At 49.0% G+C, this 21,732-nt stretch overlaps 9 protein-coding genes across 9 annotated transcripts; 3 read left to right on the top strand and 6 right to left on the bottom strand.

The window, feature by feature from the left end:
• Positions 1 to 534: 534 nt before the first annotated feature.
• N7533_008698 (uncharacterized protein) lies at positions 535 to 1,829 on the top strand (the record flags this gene model as incomplete). Its single annotated transcript, XM_057105348.1, has 2 exons — positions 535 to 959; positions 1,013 to 1,829. 2 exons carry the CDS (start codon positions 535 to 537, stop codon positions 1,827 to 1,829), a joined length of 1,242 nt encoding a protein of 413 aa, XP_056956797.1.
• A 1,520-nt stretch (positions 1,830 to 3,349) lies between these two features.
• On the bottom strand, positions 3,350 to 3,691 carry N7533_008697 (uncharacterized protein; the record flags this gene model as incomplete). The annotated part of the gene is made up of 1 exon (XM_057105347.1): positions 3,350 to 3,691. The coding sequence occupies one exon, from the start codon at positions 3,689 to 3,691 to the stop codon at positions 3,350 to 3,352; it is 342 nt and encodes a 113-aa protein (XP_056956796.1).
• A 786-nt stretch (positions 3,692 to 4,477) lies between these two features.
• On the top strand, positions 4,478 to 4,970 carry N7533_008696 (uncharacterized protein; the record flags this gene model as incomplete). The annotated part of the gene is made up of 2 exons (XM_057105346.1): positions 4,478 to 4,495; positions 4,587 to 4,970. The coding sequence occupies 2 exons, from the start codon at positions 4,478 to 4,480 to the stop codon at positions 4,968 to 4,970; spliced, it is 402 nt and encodes a 133-aa protein (XP_056956795.1).
• A 675-nt stretch (positions 4,971 to 5,645) lies between these two features.
• On the bottom strand, positions 5,646 to 6,248 carry N7533_008695 (uncharacterized protein; the record flags this gene model as incomplete). The annotated part of the gene is made up of 1 exon (XM_057105345.1): positions 5,646 to 6,248. The coding sequence occupies one exon, from the start codon at positions 6,246 to 6,248 to the stop codon at positions 5,646 to 5,648; it is 603 nt and encodes a 200-aa protein (XP_056956794.1).
• A 379-nt stretch (positions 6,249 to 6,627) lies between these two features.
• On the bottom strand, positions 6,628 to 10,025 carry N7533_008694 (glycoside hydrolase family 35 protein; the record flags this gene model as incomplete). Its single annotated transcript, XM_057105344.1, has 7 exons — positions 6,628 to 7,958; positions 8,010 to 8,682; positions 8,744 to 8,878; positions 8,930 to 9,311; positions 9,369 to 9,671; positions 9,736 to 9,812; positions 9,891 to 10,025. 7 exons carry the CDS (start codon positions 10,023 to 10,025, stop codon positions 6,628 to 6,630), a joined length of 3,036 nt encoding a protein of 1,011 aa, XP_056956793.1.
• Positions 10,026 to 10,948: 923 nt separating this feature from the next.
• On the bottom strand, positions 10,949 to 13,788 carry N7533_008693 (tRNA (cytosine-C5-)-methyltransferase; the record flags this gene model as incomplete). The annotated part of the gene is made up of 4 exons (XM_057105343.1): positions 10,949 to 11,255; positions 11,321 to 13,459; positions 13,517 to 13,698; positions 13,765 to 13,788. 4 exons carry the CDS (start codon positions 13,786 to 13,788, stop codon positions 10,949 to 10,951), a joined length of 2,652 nt encoding a protein of 883 aa, XP_056956792.1.
• A 746-nt stretch (positions 13,789 to 14,534) lies between these two features.
• Positions 14,535 to 15,713, bottom strand: N7533_008692 (AA9 family lytic polysaccharide monooxygenase; the record flags this gene model as incomplete). Its single annotated transcript, XM_057105342.1, has 1 exon — positions 14,535 to 15,713. One exon carries the CDS (start codon positions 15,711 to 15,713, stop codon positions 14,535 to 14,537), a length of 1,179 nt encoding a protein of 392 aa, XP_056956791.1.
• Positions 15,714 to 17,025: 1,312 nt separating this feature from the next.
• On the bottom strand, positions 17,026 to 18,649 carry N7533_008691 (Zn(II)2Cys6 transcription factor; the record flags this gene model as incomplete). The annotated part of the gene is made up of 4 exons (XM_057105341.1): positions 17,026 to 17,770; positions 17,821 to 17,945; positions 18,026 to 18,309; positions 18,367 to 18,649. The coding sequence occupies 4 exons, from the start codon at positions 18,647 to 18,649 to the stop codon at positions 17,026 to 17,028; spliced, it is 1,437 nt and encodes a 478-aa protein (XP_056956790.1).
• Positions 18,650 to 19,268: 619 nt separating this feature from the next.
• Positions 19,269 to 21,067, top strand: N7533_008690 (uncharacterized protein; the record flags this gene model as incomplete). Its single annotated transcript, XM_057105340.1, has 4 exons — positions 19,269 to 19,443; positions 19,498 to 19,648; positions 19,710 to 20,958; positions 21,032 to 21,067. The coding sequence occupies 4 exons, from the start codon at positions 19,269 to 19,271 to the stop codon at positions 21,065 to 21,067; spliced, it is 1,611 nt and encodes a 536-aa protein (XP_056956789.1).
• Between the last annotated feature and the right edge of the window lie 665 nt (positions 21,068 to 21,732).

Raw genomic sequence — 21,732 nt, 5'->3', positions numbered from 1 at the left:
CATTCATCTCGGAGGGAATTTCACGGTAATACTCATGGACAAAATCATTTGCTGAAATTCCAGCTCGGTACTAGTATCATGCCCATTACCGCACATTATCGAGGCCGCGATTTGTTCACCCCATCCTTGTTCACGCCCTTTCGGCGACTCGATCCGAGATCCACTTCCCCTCTCATCCGATCATATCCGAGCCATTTTGGAGTCCTACATTGGAGATTTGGAATAGGTACGGATAATGCATTGAAATGTATTAGTTAGCGGTCAGATGCGTTATCGTTGGCAAGAAAACTCCTCCTTAGGAGTCTTCATTTCCTGAGTTCAATCATACACCGACGAGATATTTTCCCTCTCACAAGAATGTCTATACTCAAACAACTAGTGTCTCTGAAGCAATCGAAACCCATCCTTCAGCAACTGAGGTTCGTGAATAATGTATCCTTTTGCAGAGGATACAAGTCGGGGGTTTCTCCGTCGGGAGGCCTGAGAACGGAAACCAGCACTCAGCTCCCACCACATTCCTTACTTCCAACCAAGATGTTGTTGCGGTCTTTGCTAGTAGCTACAGTCTCTTCCCATCGATTTCTTCTGACCCCTACACTCTGGTTTCTCTCCTCGGTCGTTCATCCCCGATTCTCACTGTTGGACGTGAATAAAAACCCATTTCTTCGCGGTATTCTGAAATCAACATTCTACAACCATTTCTGTGCCGGCGAAAATGGTAAGGAAGTTCGATCTACAATTGAAAATATCAAGAACATGGGTTTCAAAGGAGTCATTTTGACATACGCTCGAGAAATCGTGGTAGATGCATCGAAAGAAGTGTCGGAAAGCTCTACCACAGCCGCCACTACAGAAGCCTCTTCTCTCGAAGCGGAGCAAAACCCGGACATTGAGGCATGGAGACAGGGCGTACTTGAAACTGTTGAGATGGTGGGAAATGGCGATATTCTAGCACTTAAGTGAGATTGAATTCCTTTCTGCGCTCCACAGCTTGACTGACACTCTTTACCAGACTAACCGGGGCCGGGGAACCGGCAATGCGTGCCCTGCTGGCTAAAGAGCCTCTGCCCGAAGAGATGATGCTGGCCCTGGAGCAGATCTGCAAACGCGCTGTAGAGCGCCAGGCTCGCATTTTCATCGACGCGGAGCAACAATCTGTCCAGCCTGGAATCGATGACGTTGCTCTCGGCCTCATGGAGAAATTCAATGTTGATGGCAAGGTCGTGGTATTTAATACTTATCAGGCTTATCTGAAGATCACTCCTGCCACACTCCTTGCGCATCTCGATATCGCGGATAAGAAGAAATTCACGCTCGGTGTTAAGCTGGTACGGGGGGCATATATCAATTCCGAGCCCCGGGGCGTGATCAACGATACGAAGGCCGATACGGATGTTTCATATGACGCTATTGCGCAGGGTGTTATCAAGCGTGACCTTGGGCCTTTTGGCAAGGGAAAGCGCCCATTTCCTTCCGCGGACCTCTTTCTTGCGACGCATAATAAGGAAAGCTCTTTGATGGCTAGCAAGTGGTCGAATGAGCTGGTTGCGGCGGGACTTCCTGCTACGAAGGTGCAGTATGGTCAATTGCTTGGCATGGCTGATGGAGTTAGCTGTCGATTGTTGCAAATGGGATGTGTTGAAACAGATGGTTCTGGAAAGGTATCTCCTGAGGTTTTCAAATGTCTTAGTTGGGGAACATTAGGTGATTGTCTGTCATATCTGCTCCGTCGTGCTGTGGAGAACCGAGATGCGGTTGGTCGAACTAGGGAGGAATACCTACAGGTTCGTCGGGAGGTTTTCCGTCGTATTAGAAATATTTTCGTATAGATCGGGTGAATTGAGAATATCATCATCTAAATAGTCACCAAGATCGTGCAGTGCTGATGTAAATGTATGTAGGAAGGCAAACTGGGGGAAATGACACTGTTATAGGTGTATTAGAAGTGTAGATAGAAGCTATGGAGGTGAGGAAGTACTTGAAAGCCCGCTGCAGAAGATATTTCCGCTTAATAACCCTCGACCTCGTTCGTTTGAGATGATTAATAGCTTGTCTCGGCTCACCAAGACACATTGTAAAGGCTTGTCATTACTATGGCCCAGCGGTGGCAATCGCAAATTTTGCAAGCATTCAGTGACTTACCTTGGAACTGTTGTTGACCGTGGTTCTTCGGCCACGGTCTATAGTATATTCAAATGGGATTGAAATGCTAGCTCGGGACCCGAACCTCGCTGATGGTATTCTTTTTCGGCAATCCAGATTTCCACCGGCGAACACCGTATTGTCAAATCGTCGCCAACAATGCTGAAGACCGCTCAATCTGCAATCCCTATAACCGCCATCCATAGACCTAATTAATTAATACTGTTCGAACATAGATTGAAATTATTCAAATGCTTGATTGAATTTACCTAATACTCGTGATAATTATTTTATCCTTTGTGAGATAATAGATTTTTTTGCCTAGGTAAAACTGTCTATAGGTCTCCAACAAAAGACGATACCAATTTTGACGATACTGTTACAAAGCAATGTGCCGAATAGTTAGATTTATTAATTAACCTGGAGAGCTGCTTCAAATTCCAAGTGGACTGTGACATAAATGAAACATGGAATAATACAGAGTATCAGTCGTATAAGTTAAATCGTCGAGAAATTTTGTTCGAATTATATTTGACGAAAGATCAAGACAATGGCCGTCCTGGAACAAAGTCTGAAACACACACTATCTTTTGAGACAACGGCAGCTCATGCTCATCCCCAGATGTAACTGGGCCAAAAGCTGGGCAATCCAGTAAGAACCCCCAGTTGGATGATGAAAAATACTTTATCTCTGATTGATATTCTCATATACCTAGGTGCCTTTGGGGATGGCTGAGTTTGCAACAACCCTTTTGACACTCTCACTTACCATGCTTGAGCTCCGGGGAGTTTCCATCCAAAGTGTTTTCACCGGAAACTTTTGCTTTGTCGGTAGCATCGCCCTGCTTATATCGGCACGGTGGGACATTATAATATATTGTTTTCAGTGCATTCGGTCTGTAGCTAGCCTGGAGTATTTGGATAGTTCGAAAGTCAGAGCTACTTGTATGAGGGAGAGTAGGTGTGCCGTTATTTAGAATATTGATCTACCCCGGAATGTCTCTGCAGTGCGTGAAGCTCAGGCGCAGTTTTCTCATGACATTCCACTGAGTCCCTCGAAACCCTGTATGAAAGCGAGGAAAGATGAGCACAAATGAACGAGGAAACCTTTTTATCGGGACTCGGAAATTTGGCTAATAGATAATACGAGGTTCGCCTCGTCTACATGGAAAAGATTGTTCAATATGAATCCATTCGAGTAACACAACTAATGATGTTCATCCTGCTCTTGAGATTTAACATGAACCAGGAGCAAGCTGTGATTCCTCATCGTCTGGTCGTCCGCAACATAGAAGACATTTCTTGCTACTTTGTTTCCGGTAACCTTTCCGCGAAGAAGACAGATAATATCATCAATAGTTTTTCCGTGGAACGCAGACGTGTTGTATTCAATATGCGAAGCTAGAGCACTCATTGCGTACCCTTCAATATCATCATCTTCTTCAAGGATGTAGAGGTAGTGTGGTGAAAAGAAGCTTCTTCGGTAGGCCGTGACAATAATATGAGTCAGAATCCATAGACTTGAATCAGACCAGAATACAAAATGCATGGAGAACGATCTCTATTACAAATTGTGGAATACATTGTATACAAAGAATGGGGTATAACACTTGGTCGTCCATTTTTTGTGGGCCCTTGCTCCAGGGCTGGTGATAAAATCAAAGAGTTGGGGTTGCTAAAGGGAAGATGTTCTAGCAGAACGGAGGCCAACAAATAATGTGACATTTTACTGGGTCCGAAATTGCCTCCAAATAATTGTTTTTGCCAGGTTTTAACCCCATTACTTGTATATTTTCTGCAATATCAAGTCTATTAGGCTTCCTCCCTCTTGTTATTATTAGCTTAGTAGAGTGCCGGCAACGTATAGTATGGGAGCACGTGACACTACGAATCCGGCGATGTTTTTGGGCTTCGTTTGGCCTAAATCTCCCTGATCGCATGGAAAATGCAACTTCATTTGCGGTGGCTAATTATTTTGATTCTCTTTATTTTCTTGGATGAAAGTTTCAAAGTTTTCCACTTCATGAATATGACAGCCTGAATGGAGGCAGTGCATAGCTTTATACCTCGGAACCCCGCCACGATGCTGCGCCACAGCGTTCAACTAAAAACGTAACTCCAGTCAACTTTTTATGGTTCAACTTCTTGGCCCTTGGCTTCCCCCCCCAACATCCCTCCTTGACGATCTCTCTCTCTCTCTCTCTTTCCCCACTCCTCTTCTTACCCTCCCTCTTGCACTTCCCCATCAATACACACCCCGGCTAGATCAACACATCCACCACATCCACAATCCCCAGATCTGTCACATCCGGATCCACTTTCATCAAGCTCTAACATGTCTTACAACAAGCCGGTTCGTCCACCCACGCTAGCCCCTCCCCGAATTATTTCCACAGATCAAACTATATCCACAATCTCTAGCATCAATCTAACATCTTTGACAGACTAGTCCGCCCCCTTCCTACCAAGACCCGGCTTACTCCGGCAACTTCCACCAGAACGCGCCCAGTCCTAGCCCCGGCCCCGGCGCCGCAGGCGACTACTATGGCGGCCAGCAGCAACAGGTAGGATACTACCAGCAGCAGCAAGGGTATCCGCAGCAACAAGGCTATAACGGTGGCGGCTATCCTCAGCAGCAGGGAGGTTACTACGGCGGTCAGAGCCAGATGCAATACCCCCAACAGCAATATCCTCAACAAGGATACCCGCCTCAACAGTATCAGGATGATCGCGGCCGCCACAGCGGTGGTGGATCCGGCGCTGGTGGTATTTGCGCTGGTATCATGGCTGCAATGGCGTGCTGTTGCTGCTTGGACATTCTGTTCTAAAGGCCTTCGCTGGAGTACAGTGGCTTTCTTGATCCGATCGGCCTTTTGACACACAAGTTACGCGATTGGCACGTCCCTTTCTCCCTCTTGGGACTATTCAAAATACCCCCCCGCTCTTCAGATCCAACGACCGGAAATTGAAGGGATCATGGGGTTGGCGCGAGATGCGTCATATACGACTTTCCTTCTACTGTTGGCGTTTCCGAGAGCTCGACTTGTGGAGACTTTTGGTGTTTTTGATATGGGCGTGGTGGAGTTTGGCTCTCTTTTGTTGTCTTTCTGCGCTCGTATATACTTTTACCTGCTTTATATCTTCAATCATCCGGCGCGAGAAGGATGCGGCGTTGACCTTGGTTCTACGCTCTCACTTCTTTCTGTATAATCCTCAATTCACTATTTCTACTAGACCCAGCACTTTGTACTAGTATCATTGTAACCTTGGAAAAATAACTGCAACACCGAAAAACTGAAAAAAACAGGATGTAGATAGAAAATATGGCTGGAAATAGTTCATATACAGCATCACTCATTAATAAACACACTCGGCGGAAGTAAGCAGAATAAGTCACGCCCATGAATATAGCCGAAAAAGGGGGTATCGCAATGCAAAACTTCGAAAAAGCACCACCCAGACATTCACCCCAACCCAAACCACTCCCCTTCAATCATCCCCACTCATCGATAGCGACTCCCCTGCGAACTCCCACCCCCATACGCGAGCGGATCAACAGATCGATACCCCCGCCCACCCCTCCTAGACGGCTGAATAGAAGAAATCCCCGAAGACTCCTCCTCCATAACCTCAATAACGTCCCTCCCACCAGACGTCGTCGTCCCCGTAACCGAGTCCTCCTCAACAATAACCTGATCATGCGACGGCGGTCGTCGATAACTCCTCGGCCGACTGCCGCGTTCCTCGACGACCTCGATTACATCGCTGCGCCGGGAGCCGCCGCGCCGACTGCGGACGACGACTTCTTCGTCGATGGATGATGTGCCCCCGCTGCCGCGCGCGATGCCGCCTGGGTTCAGGGCGAGGAAGGTTAGGTAGAGGATTATTACTATGCCGCCTACGCTGCCGAGGACGATTCCGGCGACTGTGCCGGGTGGTGGGCTTGTTGTTAGGCCGCCGTATGAGGCTGGGATTGAGACAGTTGTGTAGCGGGATGTTAGGTCGCTGGATATGTAGGTTGTGCGTTTTTGGTGGGTTGTGTTTGGTTGTGGGGAGAGGAGGTTGTTGTTGTTGTTTGCGGGGAGGGGGAAGTTTAGGTCTTCCATTGTGGATTTGGGTGTATGGATGTCAGCGAGGTTGGCGCATGGAGTCAACTTGAAGCTGTGTAGGGATTTCAAATTTGAGGAGGAGAGGTGAGAGTGGAAGTGAGAGGGGAGCTGTCGTACGAGGGAGTCAGAGTAGAGAGAAGGCTGGGGTGGCTGGGGATCGGCAAAGTGGAGCCGCAATATGGGTGGGTCTTCTCTACTTTATATTCCATCCCAACCCATGATACTCCGTTAGACATTATTCTACTCTAGTCGGACTTGAGAAATTGTGATTAGATCAAAATAATTCATCTGCCTTTAACTCAGAGCTATTTGAACAGAATAAATCTGGCCCCGTTCTCGGGGGAAATAAAACTAATCACCAGGTCTACGCCCACGCCTAGTAAGCGCCACGGCGAGATTGGTACTTAGGCTGGTCCACAGACTCGATCTCACCCAAAGAAGTAAGAACAGGAGTAGTATGCACCAATTCAAAAGAGCTAAGCTTCGCACCACCCTCCTCCTGAGCCCACAGGCTCAGCGCCAGCCAGTTGGTACCACGGTAGTTCAGAATACCCTCCGGAACAGGGAAACTAGTCTGAGGACCAATATTGTTGACATACTTGCCATACTGGTAACCATTGACATACAGCTGGGCCCGATAGGCAACCGGGGGCGTGGTGGTATTTCCAAAATTGAAATAAAGCGGAACGTCCCAGCCCTTGGGCACGTTCAGATCGAAACTGGTGCTATAGAATTGAATGCCAGGCTTCGAAAGACCAGTGAATGGGCTGCTGGAAGCCCATTTCTGCGTTGGCGGCTGGGGCTGGTGGAAACCCTGGCGCTCGGCGTAGAGGCCGCCCTCGTTCAGTGGGCCTCGCACGGTATCCTGGTAATCCTCGCCGCCTAGGTTGCCGGTCAATTTCCAGGTGATGGCGCTGGCGGAGTGGCCGGAGAGGCTGTAGTTGAGAATTCCGCGAGGATTTTTCATTTCTTCTTCGCCGACGGTCCAGTCCTCGTCTAGGCCCATGTTGTCGATGACTACGGTGATCACGTAGGGTTTGCCTGACTTTAGGTTTGGCAGGGTGTAGGTGGCGTTGGAGTTTGTTGCTGCGTCGATTCCAACGGCAGAGCCCAAATATGTCTCATTGATCCAGACTGAGCTACCGGATGCTGAGCCACCTTGAGTGTGCAGGAATATGTCCTTCTCGTTGCCGTTGGCGACGAAGTGTCCACGGTAGATGAGCGCTCCGGTGTGGAAGCCGTAGTCTGAAGAGTATAGAGAGCTGGGAGTCGTGAGCGGGTGGACACTGTTGTTGGTATATGTGTGATCAGCGGAAGGCCAGGCTGAATCATCGTATGTGTTTTTGATTTCAGGTAGAGTGTCGATGGACTTCCACTTCAAGTTCTTCAGGGTTGGGATCTTGATGTCAGGGGCCGAGTATTTGACGTTGGTGGTCCAGATGCCATTCTTATCGACTTTGACTTGAGACTTATTACCGTTGATGACCAGGTTCTTCGCCTTTGATGGAGCCCCGATCACTTCAATTGGGGTCGTGGCATTGAAATCGGCCGTGATGTGGAGATCACTTCCATCAAGGTATGCGGTTCGGACGAGGTAGCCAGCTTTGATGATAATCGAAGAGGCAGTGTTCTCTTGGGTGCTGTATCCTGGGGCCTTGCCTGATGCAGGGAGCTGAGGAACCCAGTAATTGTAGGCAGAGTTTCGATCTAACAGCAGTTAGTTTTCGAGTTCAGTTCAATACTAGAAGTTGCACATACCGAGGAGTAGGATATTGAGGTCGCCAACCTTGACAATGCGGCGGGTGGAAGATACATCCCAGCCAATGACGACAGCATTGCCCTTCTTCTTGGTGGTAATGCCTGACGACGAGCCCTCAACGACAGAAGCGGAGGCCTTACCGGAGACCGCAAGCTCGTGGTGCTCATCAGGGCCACCGTACAGAACAAGGACCTTCTTATTGCCGAACTTCTTCCATGTAAAGACCTCGGCAGTCGAGTAAAGAATATTCGTGCCAGCCACATCGTAATCCACGACATGGATCTTCGAATCACGACCACTCAGCGTCAGACTACCTCCAAGTTGGGGAATAGTGAGGTCACCAGCACTGGTGGGAACCTTGAGCTTGTAGTCAACGGAGTTGAGGGAGGCGTAGTTTGCATGTCGGACCACGAAGAAGGACGATGCGGTGCTGTTACTTCCAAGCAATGGGGTGACAGTCAGGTCGGCGGTGTTAGTATAGGTAGCGTTGGTGGCATTGCCGGGGGTGGCCACCAAGTACGACGGAGAAACCTTGGCAAAGTTACCAAGAAGCTTCAACTCGCTGTACTTCTCACGCGTCACATTGCGGGACTCGGAGATAGGGGAGCCATAATCATAGGATGTGTATCCACCGGGATGACCCAGGTTACCCCAGTTAGTACCACCGAATGTCTGGCCCAGTCAGCATCTCTAAAAGAAATTTGTTTCATCCTTATGAGCTTCCCACACATACCATATATAAATTCAGGAAAGCAACGCCGAAGCTGAAGTCATTCTTGTAGAAGACTCTCTCGAATTCGTGATTGACGAGCGCGGCGCAGGCATCGAAGCCGTTTCCTCCCCATGGGTCGAAGGCACCACCTTGAAACTATAAAACGTAAGTTTTTGATCTCAAGATATCTTAGAAGTCCGTACATACCTCGACAAGAGAGTACGGGGTGGAGGGGCTTTGTTCCAGATGAGATTCACGGAAGTAGGTAGGCAGAGCATTGTCAGGCCACACGCTCGGATTGGCGCAGTCAAACCCTAGGGGATAACTGTCATGTCCGTAAATGTCGACCTCGCCTTCACCAGTTCCAGGGGCATTGTGACCAGCAGCCCAAGCATCGTTGCTGAGCAAGGGAACAACGATTCCGGCCTTGTGGGCCTGGTCCTCAACATATTGCATGTAAGCACCATCGGGAAAGTTATCTACACCGCAGCAAGCGCCGGAGTATTCATTCTCAGGCTGATAGAGAATGACTGGGCCACCCTCTGTGATCTGAGCCTTGGCGATGGTGGCAGCAATGTTGGAAACGTAGCTATTCGCGCATGTCAGTCACTTATTTCTTTCTGTCCGAGTGCGAAGGCTTTCTTACTTGTCAGTAGCCTTCAAGTAGGCCTCTTCGCTGGTTCGTAGGGTGGCATTGACTCGCTGCAGCCAACCTGGGAAACCTCCACCAGAAGCCTCCGCATTAATGTAAGGACCAGGTCGTGCCAGTAGGTAGATACCAGCCTCCTTGGCAGCCTCAAAGAATGGCTCGAGGTCGAAGATTCCATCGGCACGGTAGTGGCCCGGTTTGCCCTCGAGAAGAGCCCAATCGATGTAAATTGAGACACCATTGAAACCCAAAGCTTTGATTTTCTGAAGAATATCAATCCAAAGAGATGGAACGGGCAAACTAAGCAAGAATAATGTGAGATTGAATTATTCAAGGAGTCTCAATTGTTGCAGTAAACACCTACCGGAAGGGATGGACTTCGCCGCTGAACACCATCAGCCTCTCACCATTGATGAAGAGGGAGTGCTCGTCCCAGGTGACCTGGCAAAATAAGCAGCAATGGTAAGCAAATAGCCTCATCCAGTCCCCTGCTTGCAATCAAACAATCAAACCACGCACATATTTCTGCAACAGAGCTCGCTTCACAGGATCCGGATGCTCCGTAATGGTAAACCCATCAAGCTTATGGCTAAGAGCAGCACCAGCAGCTTGCGCAGCCAGCGCAGCCAAAGCCAACGTCGACGAGAGCTTCATGGTTCAATGGATGTACCAGGTGAACACAGGCGCAGTAACGAGAGCTGGGAATTTCAAAAAGCTCTCCCCTGGCATGCAGGTAGGCAGGGATCGCCGCGGCTTCATATATTGGCCAATTCCCGGGGCGGCATACCTCTCGAATCCATGTTCAAAATATCGTCATCGACAGGGGCAGCGGGGGATTTCGGTCATAGCTCCGTTGCATACATGCACCTCGCATGATAGCCCCAGTCGGTGAGGTGGGGATGTTGCTTGTCCTGGAAGGCGGGCCGATGATCCTCCCCCCGCGCGCCTCCTGCGGGGGGGGCTTGTGGAGGGTCCGCCGCAATTTTTCCGTATTTTGCAGATGGATGTGGGATGATGGTCGGTTTGGTATTTACTGGAGGATGAGGGTGTGTGTTATGATGGATTACAATTGAGAATGAATTATATCCTGAGTGGTATGGACAGAGTATGGTTCTGTGTAGATACGTGTTGATACCTAATTACTAGAGCTCTAGTATCATGATGCCAGGATCTTCGGGAAAACTCAGGCCGATGTATAGTAGTAATTTCCCCCGGACCGACCGGATGTCGAAGCCAAAGCAAGTAATTACCTTCTCGTTTAAACTGAAGCAAGCTAATTGCGGGGTCCAAGAGCATCAATTTAACCGGGCTATTGTACTGCCGACGATTCCCCGAGCCGAGCTATAGTGTAGGGCGTTGCACGATGCAGATCGCTCAAGCTTGGCTGGGATCATCCGATACGACCTCAAGGTCCTACCATTGAATGGAGAAGGAAGTTTATTTAATGCTTGAAACGGTAAATTTCCAGTTTGCTTTTATTTAGTACAGTCGGTGAGCCATCGCTTCCCAGTAAATTCAATCCAATCACATCTTAGTCCAGATCCAGTTCGTATTTTGCCTTTTAACATAGTCGGCACTTAAACCGTTGTGTTCATCCGGTCTTCCTCATCGCCAGCCTTAGTGTAGGTCTCACGGGCGTCAGTGTGGTCCTGCTCAACTTCGCCCAGTTGCTCACTCTCGGCCTGCAGCGCTTTGTCCTCTGCACCAGCGGTGGACTCAATGGGAGTCGCGGCCGTGGGGCTCTGGTTGCTCGACTTCAAGGTGGCATTGATGAGAGGAGTGTCACTGTTGAAGATACGGAGGAGCATGGCGCGTCGGTCCTCCTTGGGAAGCATGAGGTTGAGGGAGTGCAGGGATCGCCAAAGGGGCAGCACCATTCGCTCACTGTTAGATGGTATTAGCGTGGAACTTCCAGTAAAGGGAATAGAGTGTAGGGGGGGGCAACTTACGTGAGGCCGTCTTCCTTGCCAGTAGGCTCAACGCGCAAAATGCTGCAACCCATGGGGATGTCCTTGACTTGCTCGCCAATCTCACCCAGGTTCTTCCAGCCCTCGTCGTTGACCTTGGGAAACATCTCGACCAGAAGCTTGCGCAGGGTCTCGCGTTTGGTCAGAGTGACAGAGCGGGAAGTGCCAATCCAGGGCTCGATAATGTTCAAACCATCGGTCTGGATACGCCAGCGGCAGACGTTCTCACGCTGAGCGTCCTGTTTGACGAACATCTTCACACCGCAGTGAACGAACTTCATACCGGAACCTTCGTTTTGTTGGAGAATGTCGCGAGCGAGCGCGCTGGTGTAGTAGACAGTGCGGGTAGGGTTACCCTCAGCATTGCGGACCATGAAACGGTCCTTAGGGAATCGCTCCGACAACTCGAAGAACTTGTAAATAGGTTCTAACTCTTCGTGGTTGGGGTCGAGATACTTGTAAGGCTCCTCTTGGTGCACCTTCTTCTTCAAAGCCTTGGCCGTAGCGACGGGGGCAGATGGGGCAGGAGTGTTGCTGTCTGAGGTCTCAACGGCCTGGGCCTCCACTGCACCTGCAGGCTTGTGGATGGGACGGTCACCCAGGAGAATTTCCTCGCCATTGTCGAGCTTCGTCTTCTTAGCAGGGATCTCAGCTTCAAAGTCATCCGCAGTGCGCTTGGTAGGCGAGCCAGGATTGGGGGCGTCGAGAGTAACGGAGTACGGGGGTTGGTGACTGGACTCGGCAACAGTCGCGTTCTTTGCGATCTCCTTGGCAGCCTCCTGGTCAGGGGCAACGAGGTCGTCCAGAGCATCGAGCTTCTTGTAGGGCTCGCTGTCATCCTTCTTGCGGGCATCCAGCTCCTCGGCAAGAGCCGCCACTGGAGCCTTGGGGATGACATCAGCAACGTTCTCAGGCTTGGCCCGAATCTCCTGAGTCTTTTCGAGGACAGTGATGAAGAAACCACCGGTATCCTGGTGGTGAGGATAAACACGCATGCAGCGCTCGAGAGGGAGATCACTGTCCGCCCCAGGGGCGAACATGCCCTTGGCAATTCGGGCCAGGCCGTCGATTCCTTCCTTGTCCTTGTGCTCCTCGACATCCTTCCAGCTGTTCCAGATACGGCCCTCGCGGTCCATGACCTTCCAGTCCCGCATACCGGGAGCTCGCTTGAGGCCAGCCAGCTCCTCGCTGCAGTCAATGATCTTCACATTGACGGATCCACCGCAGCGCTCAATGGCAGATGCAACAACGGCTTCGTTCTCAACAGGGTTCATACTGCAGGTGGAGTAGACAACACGACCACCGACCTTCAGCATCTGAAGGGCACGGACCAGAATCCGGGCCTGGGTAACGTAGAGTCCAAGAGCATTGGCAGGGTTCCAGTCCTTCCAGACAGAAACATTCTTGCGGGGAGTTCCATCGCCAGAGCAGGGGACATCGGCGAGAATACGATCGAACTTGAGGTATCGGTTCATCTGGGGCTTGCCCTCAGCAGCGGGGGCCGGGGGAAGCTTGATGGAGGGGTACATAGTGGCGTCATGGTTGGTGACAATCAGATTAGGCGAGCTGAGACGCTTCATCTGGTGGATAAGCATGTGCGCGCGCTTGTAGTCGCTGTCATTGCAGATCAGCAGGCCAGTGGTTCGGCCATCGTCGTTCAAGCCCTCCGGTCCGAGAGGCTCGGGACCAACACCGCCCTCGCGCGCCTTTTGGGAAGCTTCCTGGATAGTATCCTCCTCGCCAGCGTGAAGCAGTTCCATCAACTGGGCGGACTTGCTGCCGGGAGCGGCACACATATCCAGAACAGTCATACCGGGACGAGCATCGATCAGAAGAGGGGGAATCATGCTAACAACCTCCTGGCGACTGATGTTTCCGACCTCGGTCTCGGCGACGAGGAACTTCTGGAAAGAGGAGAAGGGGGCGAATCGTCGAATGATTTGCTTCGGGGTGGTCATGGCCCAGGCAAGCTGGTCAGGGTACCACTCAACGGGGCGCGGGGGCTCGACGAATTCACCCTCATACTTGATGGCGGTGATCTGGGGAACGTAGAAATCCTTGAGACGTTCCTGGACAGCAAGCGCGTGTCTATAATACAGCAATGCGACGATCAGAATGATGCTAGAGACGAGAACTGCGCTGCGCGATTGGGGGACGCGCAGAATTGCGCCAACTCACCCACGAGAGCCGGTGAATCGGAAACTGTTTGGCAGATCCCTACGGATTGCTGCCCAGAATTCATCCTTCTCGGCCTCTGAGACTATTCCCAGCTCATTGTAGTATCGCTCAAGCTTCTCGTTGGTTCTGGCGATCTCGGACCAGTTGGTGCGACCACCGCCGCCTCGGCCACCGCGATTAAACTGCAAAGAGGATGTCAGTCAGGATTCGAGGGGATATGTCAATTGCATTGGAACGTCTGCGCATACCTTTTTGCCGCCGCGTTTACCCATTGTGTGTATAGCTCTGCGGAACATCCAAGCAAGTCAAACTCGACTTTCAGAAAAGCCGGATAAGTTTCGACTGACTAAGCAGGGTGGGGTGACTGGGCATTCCTTATTGGTCGACGGAGGTTTGATCTATAAAGATCGCCTCCTCGTATGAGAGCTCGAGCAATCAATACGAGGAAAGAGGTAGCAGGTAACGAGAGTAACCGAATTGAGGAAAGAGGGAAAGAAGAAGAAGATAGGACGGAACTACGTCCATAAGGCGTGGGTGCCTAGGTGGAGGCCTAAGGCATCTTCACCAATAGTAGTAACCATAACCATCTGGTTCATTACACCTCGTCAAAATTAGAATTCAATTGGTCTATTCTCGTTTCAAATCGAATTATTCTAAAATTCCTTGACGCTTTATCCATTGCAGGGATTTTCTACAAAATTCCCATGATCACCATCTTAGTATGCACCTGGGCATGGAGCAGTTATCATCTACTAGTACCTAGTAGTAGTTAGGACAGATGCTGTCTGCCAACTTGAAGTCTATATCTACGTCACGGTGTAGTACGATGAAAAAACTCCAAGGTTCAAAATATTCATAAGTTCTCTGGAGGATCACAGATAGAGCGCATAGTTGTACATATTTTCATTCGCTAGTCATATGGCCAATCAACTCCCAAGCATCCACATACATAGCTAGCCCTTCGCGACTCGATTTGTCAAAAACAACCTTAAATTAGCATATAGGCCTCATAGAGGTCTTAAGACATGTGGTTGACGCGAGCATTGTGGCGACGTAGGTGAGACTCCTGTCGGCGCTGAACTGTGGCAGATATGGTGAGATCCTCAGAGATACCAGCAGTGCACTTTGTTCCCAAAGCCACGCTCTGAGAAGCATCCCATACTCCGTCAACACAGCGTTGGAAAGCCGAGCCACCATTGCAATACCAGTATCCCTCCTGGCTACACGATCCACTTAGGACACCAGAGGTAGAGGTAGAGCTGCTAGCGGTAGAAGTAGTACTAGCGACGGCAATGGCTTGCGAAACTGACTCTGTGGGATCAGAGGGAGAAGAAGCGGCCACAGTTGTCACCGCAGCGGCGGCGGCAGCAGTAGTAGTACTCTCGGTAGCAGAAGAAGTTGTAGTGGAGGTCGATTCAGATGAAGCAGCGGCGGCAGTGGCGGTAGCAGCACTACCGGCGGTATAAAGCGTGGGACCAGGGATATCATAAGTGCTGAGAGTGTTCCAAATATTGACAAAGATACCCGGGTCACTGGCCTTGTAGAGAGCAGTTCCGAGAGTTCCACTGGGAGTAGCAGTACCGCTGCCTGACACCTTCAGGTTGATGCACTGGGGGTAGTTCTGGGCTCCGTCGGTGTTCTCAGCACTGTGAAGTGCGATAATTTCGTGGCGAAGGACATAGTTTCCAGCCTCGATGTCAGACGGGATAGTCATGGTTCGGCTATAGCTGGCCTCGATGAGCTCATCAGATGCCCAAGTTCCAGGGATCGCAGTCTCGCTGATAAGTCCACCCGCATCGATCTTGAAGAACTCCAGTGTGGTCTTATCCACATCGGCGCAGTCGCCATCGCACTTGGCGAGGTAGGTAATCACTGGGCCATGATGGTCATCTGGCCAAGTGCTCCAGGTCATTTTCACGGAGCCACCGGGGGTGACTGGTGCAGATAGTGCTGCAGGAGCTGAACCACGATGACAGATAATGTCAGACGAGCTGTAGGCTGTGGGAGCAACGAAGCCGTCGTCGGTAGCATTGGTGGACCACGCAATGATCTTGGGAGGATCGGATTCGTAGTAATAGGTATCAATCAGATATCCGCCGTAGGTAGTGCCATCGACGTCAATACTGTTAACATAGCCGTGGCCTGCGACCAGCGCAGCCGAGGCGAGAAGCAAGCTCGCAGTTTTCGACAAAGACATGTTGAAAAGGAACGATGTTTTCCGAAAATGGGTTATAAAAGCTGGGGAAAGAATGTAACGAGACTTCAGTCAATGAAGCTCAAGAAAAAGAAGTGAAGGGAATGGAAGTGAGAAGGTCTAGCCGGAGATCTACCAGGAAGTAGAGAATGCCGGGAGACCTGCGTCTTAAATATCCGAAGACACTCTCTCCATCCTTTCTTCCTTCATCTCGGCAGTCATGAGTCTTGTGAGTATCTCAAACACGCTTTCGGGGTCAGTTTTTCGAGTCATCCAATAATAACCCAGCGGGCGAAAATGTGGATATCCTGCAGCCCCTAGTCAGAAGAACAAAGCGACAATTCCGATCAGGTCAATATAAGCCGCATCGGGGGGGGCGATTCATTCCTTCATAACGTTTTTCTTTGGCGTGTTTCACCAGTGTTTGTATCCCGTGCTTAGCTTTAATTGAGGAACCATGCCATCCCCTTATGAACCTTCATGTAAAAATAGAGGGCGTCTTTGTTCGCACCCTCTGCCATACCTCAAGTCCCTCATTGTACCTTTGCACAATTAGCCGCCGGCCCAGTTTGTTATCGCCAAGGTGTGATTCAGTCTTTTCGCAAACAAAATTGGCGCGCGGCCTGCGGTGGGCGCTATGCAAGTTCATAGCACATGGCGGAGAAGATGAAACACGCCAGCGGTTAAGCGAGATCGGCGACGGGAACTCCTCCACCGTTTGCTATCGAAACTTAGGCATCTCGGCAGTTGAAACTGAGATATATGAAAAATTAATATAAAGTCATTTCGAGTTGGTGAGGTATCGGAAAATAAATTTGAGGAGTAATGGGGGAAGGGACCGAAGAAGGGTGCTAGTCCTAACTTGTAGTAACTAATGTAAGCGGATGAACATTAGCGGCATTTTCAAGTGGATAGATCCCTGCATGCTTTGAAAAAACGTACGGAGCACCTGTCATCGGCACATAAGTCGGTTTCTGAGTGATTCCCGATCACCACTATTGAACTTGAACCTTGGAATATCGGAATTTCTCGTCCATTTTATTGCCCAATCGTAGTAGAATGAGTAGCTCTATGCCAACTACACTCCACTGGCACTGGAGGCTATATTCCAAACAACCTGGGCATTGATACTCCACAGAATTGATCGTGAAACGACGACTGGCGATTAATGATGTGGTTTTGAATGGAGTACTTTCACGTTTTTTCAAAGCCTTTTCCTGCGATTTTAGCCCTGGCTTCTAGGGAGATATCTATCATCATTGAATGCTTTTTTTTATTGATAAATAGTGACGATTGTGACATTCTAGTTCTGCGGTCATAGAAGCTCAGCCAGCACGCTACTAGGTTGAAATGTTCTTCGAAGACCTGGTGAACTCGACCGAGACTCAGCAGAGAGAAATCCTTCACACTGCTCATTGAAGATAAACTCAGTCTGTGGCTTATCAAGCCACAAAACACCTTTTATGCAATCGAGGACTTCTTGGGCGCTCTTCATATATAGACGACTGGCGGTTTCTGGCGCTTTATTGGAGAACCACTCATATAGTGGCGTTCCTGTTGAAGCCACCATCCCAACTGCAATGAGCCAAACATCGAGTGACTCCGGTTCGGGCGATGTGCGATTGCGTTGCTCGAGGTTATTGATGAGTTTAGCGATCATATTGTTAAGCATCACGTCGTGGGGGTAATATATTGGGCCTTGAACAATGAACAAGTAGAGAATTATAGCATATCGGATGCACTCGGTCGTTGGTGATAGTTTAGGTATCGACTCGGACGCACCCGCGGTTGAAAAGAGAAGACGATGTACAACAAAGCATGTGAGATCATGAAGTTGTGTGTTTGGGAACGGCCCCCGGTTGGCTCGTTGAAAAACATTGCGCAGACGCATAAAAACGTTAATCACCTCATCCGGTCCCTCCATATTGAGATTTTCATGTAAGTCGTTGTAAGTGAAAGCCGGTTCAATCTGCCATTCTGCAATGGGGGGTATGCCATCTCCGATTCCAAAGTCATCCTGAGTCTCAAATTGCGGATGATCCATGATCAGCATTGATACCCTATGTCAGAATTAGTATAAATCAATTTAAAGTGCTGTGGGATTACTGACCAACTGATCATTCTTGCTGTTAGTGGACTAGTCTGTCTCACCGAGCTGATGCCTCCTCTTAAACTGACAAGTCGTTTCACGCCCTCGATGTGCATTTGACTGGTTTCATAGTTGCCTTTCCCAAACTAGAAAAGAATACATCAGCATGAGAAACTGGGAAAGAATGCTATGCACGCATGTATTGTATCTTTGGATACTATCTTACCTCAATTGTTGCCAATGTAATCACGGAGTTCATCGTGCCGTCTTGAATAGCAAGAGATGTATCCTCAATCTTACGCCGTAGTAGAGCTATAGAGTCAGTCATCAGAATTTCGGAAGATCGAAATCCCTTCTGCGCCGCTCGCTCTTCATCAAGACACGCTGTCTGTAATGAGACATGGAATAGTGCAGGATCCCCAAGAGCAAGTGGCCACCATGAAATGAGGAATGGATTCGAGGTCGCCTTGAGGTCAAGAGGATAATATTGAAATGCTATTTTGTGATGGACTGAGAAAAGAAATAAGTTCACTACCATTGGAATGGTTAATTGGAATAGGCACCTACAGCTATAAATGAGGCGTTGAATCTGCTCTCGGGGAAGTCTCGTTGGCGGATACGAGTCAAATGGGTCAAGCGATCCAAATGTGTACCCCGATAATGACCCAGCTCCAATTGGGGGTCCTATCAAGGAGGCATTGTTAGTGCCGGTAGATGCCGCGGAGGGTTCATTCGCATAGACACAGAGGACTTTGCGTTTGACACATCTTGAGCAGCGCGGTAACCGAAGGTCACAGCCGTGTTTCAACTTCGCACATGCAGCACAAGATCGCCGAAGTGTTTGTCTCATCCTTAAATACTCCCAGATGAGGTGTTTGGAGGAAGATGTATGTAAATGGTGCCACCCCTAGGGCGGTGGGGCGTGTGATTACGCGAGTCAATGCGAGTCAAACAGCGTCGATTATAATCCCAACCAGATTTCCCAAATAGGACTAGACTCCGATGGCTTTATTTCGGGGTTTCATCGATGACAAATTTGTGGTGTCGAAAGTAATAAATGTAGTGGAAAAAGTCATCATGTTTATTCCTACCTAGGTATGAACTATGTAGTATTGTCGTTACCAATGGCAAGAACAACAGTTCTGGATAGTGGGAGGAAGGCGATTAGAGAGGGTCTTGACACTATATCAAAACTAAACTGAAATGTGGCTAGGCCTTTAAGTGATGTCCTAGTCAGACGTGCCATCTTTCCCATTTGTATCTCATGATTGAAGCTCGTCTCCATACAACTTCCAGTGTCAATTTATTCTAAGGGGCGAGGAAATAGAAAATGGTGGAGTCACTCCCTTCGGAGTCTAATCCTAATCTGGCAATCAGTATACAGCGCTGATATTCATAAGAAGCACAAGTTCGCAAGTTCCATCCAAATGTTGAATTGTCTTCTAATTTCTGTTGCCCAAGACTCGAAAATGGAGCTTGAAGTATTGAACATATCCAATGCTGATCAGCTTCAAGTTAAGCTGGGAGAAACCCGGATTGTCAGCGCTGGTGACGCGATCTCCACAGCACTTGCCGTTCTTTCGACATGGCCCCTTTGGCGGTATGTCGTGACTACAATCCTCGGTGTAATCCTTTATGATCAAAGTACGTGATATTCATCTTGTCAAGTGAGCTCGACCTACTGACCTTTGCGGGCAGTCATGTACATCAAGCGCAAGGGGTCAATTGCGGGGCCCACCTTTAAGATCCCACTTATGGGCCCATTTCTTCAAGCCATCAACCCCAAGTTTGAATCGTATCTCGTGCAGTGGGCGAGTGGTCCACTCAGCTGTGTTTCTGTCTTCCATAAGTTCGTTATCTATCTCTCGACGAAAGAGACCCATCATTCATACTCACATTGGAAATTACAGGTTTGTCGTGCTCGCCTCCGACCGAGATATTGCCCACAAAGTGTTTAAGTCACCTTCATACGCCGAGCCGTGCATTGTTCCGATTGCAAAAGATTTGCTGGGTCGAAAGGCATGGGTTTTCCTGCAAGGCAGAGACCATGCGGAGTACCGAAGGGGACTCACGCCGTTGTTTACCAACAAGGCCATCTCTACCTACCTCCCCGTGCAAGACAGAGTTTTGGAACATTATTTTGACAAGTTCGTCGCGACAAGTGCAGAAAACTCCTTGCAGCCATCCTCTTTCATGCCTATGTTCCGCGAGATAAACTGCGCACTTTCTTGTCGCACATTCTTCGGTGAATACATATCTCAAGATGCCGTGAAGAGAATCGCCGACGATTTCTATCTTGTTACTGCTGCGATGGAGCTGGTCAACATTCCACTTTCAATGTACGTTCCGTTCACCAAGCCCTGGCTTGGGAAGAGAACGGCGGATGCTGTCCATGTTGAATTTGCGCAATGTGCCGCAGCATGCAAAGCAAACATGGCAATGGGCGCGAAGCCCACTTGTATCGTGGACCATTGGGTTCTTCACATGATGGAGTCAGAGCGATACCGGGAGAGAATTGCCGCCGGCGAAACAGATGTTGAGAAACCAACGAATCTGATTCGAGTGTTCACAAATGAGGAGATCGGCGAGACTCTTTTCACATTCCTCTTCGCGTCTCAAGACGCGTCTAGCAGTGCCACCACATGGCTATTTCAAGTCCTAGCTCAACGTCCGGATGTGCTCAATAGATTGCGAGAAGAGAATCTGGCTGCTCGCGGTGGCGATAAGAACAAATCATTTGACCTTCCTATGCTCGAGTCTCTCAACTACACCACCGCAGTAATCAAGGAACTTCTTCGCCACAGACCGCCAGTCATATTTGTACCTTACCTTGCGACGAAAGACTTTCCAGTTACACCTAATTATACAGTGCCAAAGGGGTCTATGATCATCCCCTCTTGCTATCCAGCACTGCATGACCCCAATGCTTACCCAGATCCCGATTCATTTGACCCCGATCGCTGGATTACCGGAGATGCCGAGTCCAAAACCAAGAACTGGTTGGTTTTCGGTGCGGGAGCGCATGATTGTCTTGCTAGAAGATATGTACCATTATCAATGGCTGGTATGATCGGGAAAGCAGCGCTCGAGCTGGATTGGAAGCATCATGCGACAGACAAATCGGAAGAGATCAAGGTTTTTGCGACACTATTCCCAATGGTAAGCCTTGGCTTTCATTCTGGGAAAGCCCGTTCTTCTGAACCTTGAGCTTTGCTAACCTTGGGTATTACAGGACGGATGCCAACTCGTTTTCACCAAACGCCAATAGGCTTACCACTATTAGTATATTTATTATTATTTGATTTAGATATAAATGTGTGTGCAGCACCTGGGCAAGCTTGAGAAGAGACGCTAATTAGTGGAGAATAATAATAGATTTCCTTATATTTTAAATCATTTATGAACGTAGTTCTTTCTGCTTTATTTTTTTATTTTATTTTTTATTTATTTTTGAAATGACTCTGGTCTACTACAATTATGCCACCCTCTTGACAACCATACTACTCGTATAACCAACTTTCAAGGAACGTCTCAAATTAACCGTAGCCAGGGCGTTATAATATCAAGAAGAATACTCTACTACAAACCTGGTGGTAGAGACCTTGCCGTAAGTGCTTGACTAAGTACCCGATTAGGTACCCAGGAAGATTTAAACCCCAATGTATATTCAATGAGATGTGTATTGAGAAAATACTCCAGCGCACAAAACTTGCTTATAATCAGTATTTACTACCACTGAACCGGTTGCCGCTATGGAGCGCCGCATACTAGTACTTAAAAGCGATGAAAATTGAGTGTGACAACCAAGTGAAAGAAAAGAAATTGTATTGTACATGGTCCCATTGTGTTCCCCTGAATATTCTAGCAACTCTCCCACAGAACCACTAGATCTCCCGCCGGTGGTGTATATACAAAGTCTTTAATCGGCCCCGG

Source organism: Penicillium manginii (genome assembly GCF_028828005.1).
Source record: "Penicillium manginii strain IBT 31320 chromosome Unknown utg000006l:1.0-4164085.0:1.0-4166146.0, whole genome shotgun sequence".
In the NCBI taxonomy this organism is placed as follows: domain Eukaryota; kingdom Fungi; phylum Ascomycota; class Eurotiomycetes; order Eurotiales; family Aspergillaceae; genus Penicillium; species Penicillium manginii.
The sequence above is the reverse complement of the archived record's forward strand: the minus strand, read 5'-3'. Positions and strand labels throughout refer to the sequence as shown.